Below are 4352 nucleotides of genomic sequence, written 5' to 3'. Positions count from 1 at the left end.
TTATGCATTTTATATTTGTTTTCATGCCGATCGTATCATTTTATTTCCTCGTGTTTTTCCGCCACAACTTGAAGGCCGGTCCGTGGACATATTGTCTTACATGAAAGCGGTCCGTGGTGCATGAAAGGTTGGGGACCTCTGTGTAAACACTAAATGTAGTTCTTCTACAGACGGCTGCAGCTTGTAGCCCTCCAGACAGACATGCCATCCCATAATATGAGGTCAGAGGACACCTTTCAGCAGACATTCAGCTATTTATTAAAGGCAGAGTAGAGGCTGCTTTAGTGTAGAGCAATGCATCCTGGGATATGTAGGCACGGCTCCACCAGCAGGAGAACTCCTCTGTCACTAGAGCTCCAATGAACTACATTTACCATCAACCTTTAAACTGATGGAGAACCTGTGATGGTGTGTGTGTGTTACCTCTGCTGACTCCAGGTCTTTGTTGTACGCTTTAGGAGGAAATCTCATGGCCTGCAGGAAGAAACAAGGTTATTTAACTGAAGCTCTTCTCATTAATAAACTAATCCACAGCAAGAGTTATTACCAGCTGTAACCGCTCTAACCAGTTATAAACCGCTATAACCAGGAAGAAGGCAGGGAATATAAATGTGTTGAGATCAGAACTCGTCTTCTACCTGACAGAAGCCTAAATCCAAAAACATTTCAAAACAAGCTTTTGTGGATGTCAGGTGTGTGTCTCACCTTGACAGACATGTTGTGGATGTCCAGGCAGAAGGAGATTCTCTGGTGGAAAGCCAGCTGAGGCTCTCTGGTTCCGTAGATGTCCATGGTCTCTTTTGATTGGACGAAGCCTTTCTCGTGGTTGATGCTCGCTTCGATCACTCCGTCACGGATCGCCTGGAAACACAGTTCAGGTTCAGGTCTAAACTATTGTTAAAAGTTGTGTACTCGGATCAATAACTCTGATGGATGTAAAGCTGTAGATAACTGATGTCTCCTCTTCTTGTTTCCTCGTTACCTTGGCCACGATGAACTCTGCGTCCTCTGGACTGTCGAGCTGCAGCTTCTGAGCGATGTCGGCCAGAGAGATACGAGAGTACGACAGGCTGATCATACGCACACCTACGCACACACGCACACACACACACCTTTAATGACTAAAGGGTTATCGGGTGACATCAGGCTGTGATGTCAGAGTTGTCCTGTGATTGGCTCACCGGTCTTGATGACGTTGTGTCTCAGGCGGATGATGAGCGTGTACGTCCCGTCGGTCTGGAACTTCTCCCCAAACTCCTCCAGGACCTGGTTGAACTTGGCCAGGTTACCTGCTCTCACCGCTGGACAAACACAGTACACACACAGAGTACACACACAGTACACATAAAAGAGGGTATACATATAGTAACAATGAACAGACTGCTAAAGGAACCATCAGAGAGTAAAGACTGACCCTGAGTCAGCAGGAAGTAGGGCATCAGTGACCTCTTCAGTGACGGCTGTCTGAACTGGAGTCTGTCAGGAATCTCTCCCAGCAATAACTCCACCACGATCAGCAGCTTGTGGACCTGATCACAGATCAGTACTGTTATCACTCACAGGACTCACAGTACCACGGTTATATGAATGTAATAACACGTGTTACTACATCAGTGTGTATCGGTGTGTGTCGGTGTTAGGGGTGGGAATCACCAGAGGTCCCGCGATACGATATTATCACGATACTGCGATTTATTACTTTTTTCCACTTCAAATTATGTCCCCAAAGGAAAACTGTGTCAACATGTTTTATCTAATAAGAAAGTTTTCAGTCTGTTCATCTCACTTCAATCATTTGTATTGCAGCAAAATAGGATTGTCAAGCAGACAGACTGACCAACAATGTCATAAATGTTGCACCTGACAAACTGAACTGTTTGTATTACTACATAGTCCAACTTAACTAAATGCAAACATGTCTATAACTTATATAAGTAGGATATAAGAGTTATATAACTCAGTATAACTTGCGATGCGTGGACGTCGAGGGCAGAGAGACAGTTGTGCGCTGCACTCTCCCCATGAGCCTGGCTACTGGTGGCAGATTTAACCCCGTTGTGAGGCCAGATTGAGCGTGTGAGCGAAACACTTCACATGCAGGAATCCAGCTAACTGAACGGCAACGCCCACGTTAGAAGCGTTGTTACAACCACCAGGTTTTTGTCAGCAATCCCCCATCTTGTGCTGCATTTAGCAGGAGGTCTGTAATGTTTGCCCCGCTGTGACTTGCGTGTACTGCTCTAGTTTGGAGAACGTGAGACAGCAGTCGCCAGTCCTCTGAGATATTGTGCTGTTATAGTCTCACAGGAATCCACTGCGCTTAACGTCCACGCATCGCAAATTAATGCAACTCTTTCTGCTGTACTCAGACTCCTCAACTTTAAGCTTCACTTCTCTGTAGAGCTTAGGCACGGATGTGTCGGTGAAAAAACGCCGCGACGGAGTCACATCCATGAGTCACATCCATGTCCAGACGTCTGATTTAAACGCGGACGGTGCATTTCTGATTTCTTTCTCAGATGTCTCTTTGTTTTGACCAACTTCCTACCAATCCTGCTGACCCGGCACCTCTGCTGACCTCACCAGAAAACAACTCAGCACCATCTAGTGGACTGAAAAAGCAATTGATTTGATTTTTCTAGTAAAAAAAAAGTTCATAGTTTATATAATAAAAGATCGATACTTGGCTTCCGTGTATCGATACAATATCGCCACGCAAAATATCGCGATACTATGCTGTATCGATTTTTTCCCCCACCCCTAAACGGTGCGATACGGTGTGTAACGGACCGTCTGTTTGAAGCCCACAGCGGTGTGTTGGGGAGCTTTCCTCAGAGCGTTGGTCAAAGTCCTGCGAGCCTCAGAGTACTCCAACTGGATCGCCTTAATACGACCTGCAGGAGGTCACATGACACAGGTGAACACAGGTAAACACAGGCATCAGCCTCACCTGTGTAGTACAGGTATCAGTAGGACAGGTATTGTCTCACCTGTGTAGTACAGGTATCTGGCCCACTCGTTGTTGTTGGCGAGTTCAGGAAAAACAGACTTGGACACCAGCTTCTCTGCCTGGTCGTACAGGTTGAAGTGCAGGTAGTTCCTCAGCAGCAGGTTCAGAAGGACGGCCTGACCGTCAGCATCGTGACGCAGAGTCGCTGTACGCAGGCGAGTGTGGAGGAAACTAGAGAAGAACATGTTCAGTATACGAGGGACACACCTGGTGTTAAGTTGTGTGTATCTGTCTATGTGAGTGTGCGTGTGTGTCTCCGTGTTTGTGTGTCTGTGCCTCTTTGTGTGCGTGTTTGTATGTGTGTGTATTGTGTGTGTGTCTATGCGTGTACCTGCGCATGGTGTCAAACTGCTTGAGGAACTCGTACACTCTAGCGTGGTAATAATAACACTTAGCAGCCACCAGATCCAGAGCTCTGCGGTTCTTAGACCCGATCTTCTGCAGCAGGTCGTCTGACACCTTCTGAGCCTGAAACACACGTCATCATCAGACAGACGGACAGACGGACGGACAGACGGACAGACGGACAGACGGACGGACCTCAGTGTATCTCTTGTTGTTTGTCAGGTGAACCACCAGCAGCAGCTGAAGATAAGCCTCCACCTCCGGCAGCAGAGGAGCAGACACTGATTTACCTATCCTGGGACGGAACGGGACGTCTCCCTCTAACACCTCCATCGGCTGAGGGAGAGACAGACAGTGTGAGAGAGAGAGAGAAGTATCAGTACTGATCAGCTGATCACACATCTGTGTTTAAACTCAAAGTTAACTTCTTTCTTGTTTTTGTCTGAACTAAACCGTACCAAAGAGAGATGCAGTTTAGACCGTACCAAAGAGAGATGCAGTTTAGACCGTACCAAAGAGAGATGCAGTTTAGACCGTACCAAAGAGAGATGCAGTTTAGACCGTACTAAAGAGAGATGCAGTTTAAACCGTACTAAAGAGAGATGCAGTTTGGTCTATGATGGTCCAACATGAATGAGTGATTAATATAATTGTTGATCAATGACCTCGTCCAGGAAGCCCAGCAGCTGGTCTCTGGTGCTGGTGTTGTTGGTGAAGAAGCCAAACACAGCTTTATGGAGCACGTTGGTGTTCAGACGACGGCTGGTAGACGGCAACGCTCTCAGAGCTCTCAGAACAAACCGGGGCTCCTTACCTGAGACAGCCTTCTCTATCTGCTTCACATGCTCCTTTATGTCTGTGTGTGGGGGGGGAGGGAGGGGAGGGAAACAGTTCAGAATGATTGATGACTGTGTTACTGCTGTTCATACGTGGTCTACATCTGCAGCTCTAGAAGTCTGTTAAAAGCTGCTCAGCTCTGTGTGTATGTGTATGTGTA

General features: G+C 47.0%; 1 protein-coding gene across 1 annotated transcript; it reads right to left on the bottom strand.

Moving 5' to 3' along the window:
• Positions 1–35: 35 nt before the first annotated feature.
• On the bottom strand, positions 36–4274 carry psmd3 (proteasome 26S subunit, non-ATPase 3; the record flags this gene model as incomplete). Its single annotated transcript, XM_031841483.1, has 10 exons — positions 36–474; positions 706–861; positions 983–1086; positions 1182–1301; positions 1415–1529; positions 2791–2894; positions 2991–3181; positions 3342–3478; positions 3551–3691; positions 4021–4274. Coding segments are annotated over 10 exons (1448 nt in total), but the record flags the coding sequence as incomplete, so codon positions are not given.
• Between the last annotated feature and the right edge of the window lie 78 nt (positions 4275–4352).

Source organism: Anarrhichthys ocellatus, unplaced genomic scaffold, assembly GCF_004355925.1.
Source record: "Anarrhichthys ocellatus isolate YVR2014 unplaced genomic scaffold, GSC_Weel_1.0 scaffold4521, whole genome shotgun sequence".
In the NCBI taxonomy this organism is placed as follows: domain Eukaryota; kingdom Metazoa; phylum Chordata; class Actinopteri; order Perciformes; family Anarhichadidae; genus Anarrhichthys; species Anarrhichthys ocellatus.
Note: the sequence above shows the minus strand (reverse complement) of the source record. Positions and strands in the feature narration are given on the sequence as shown.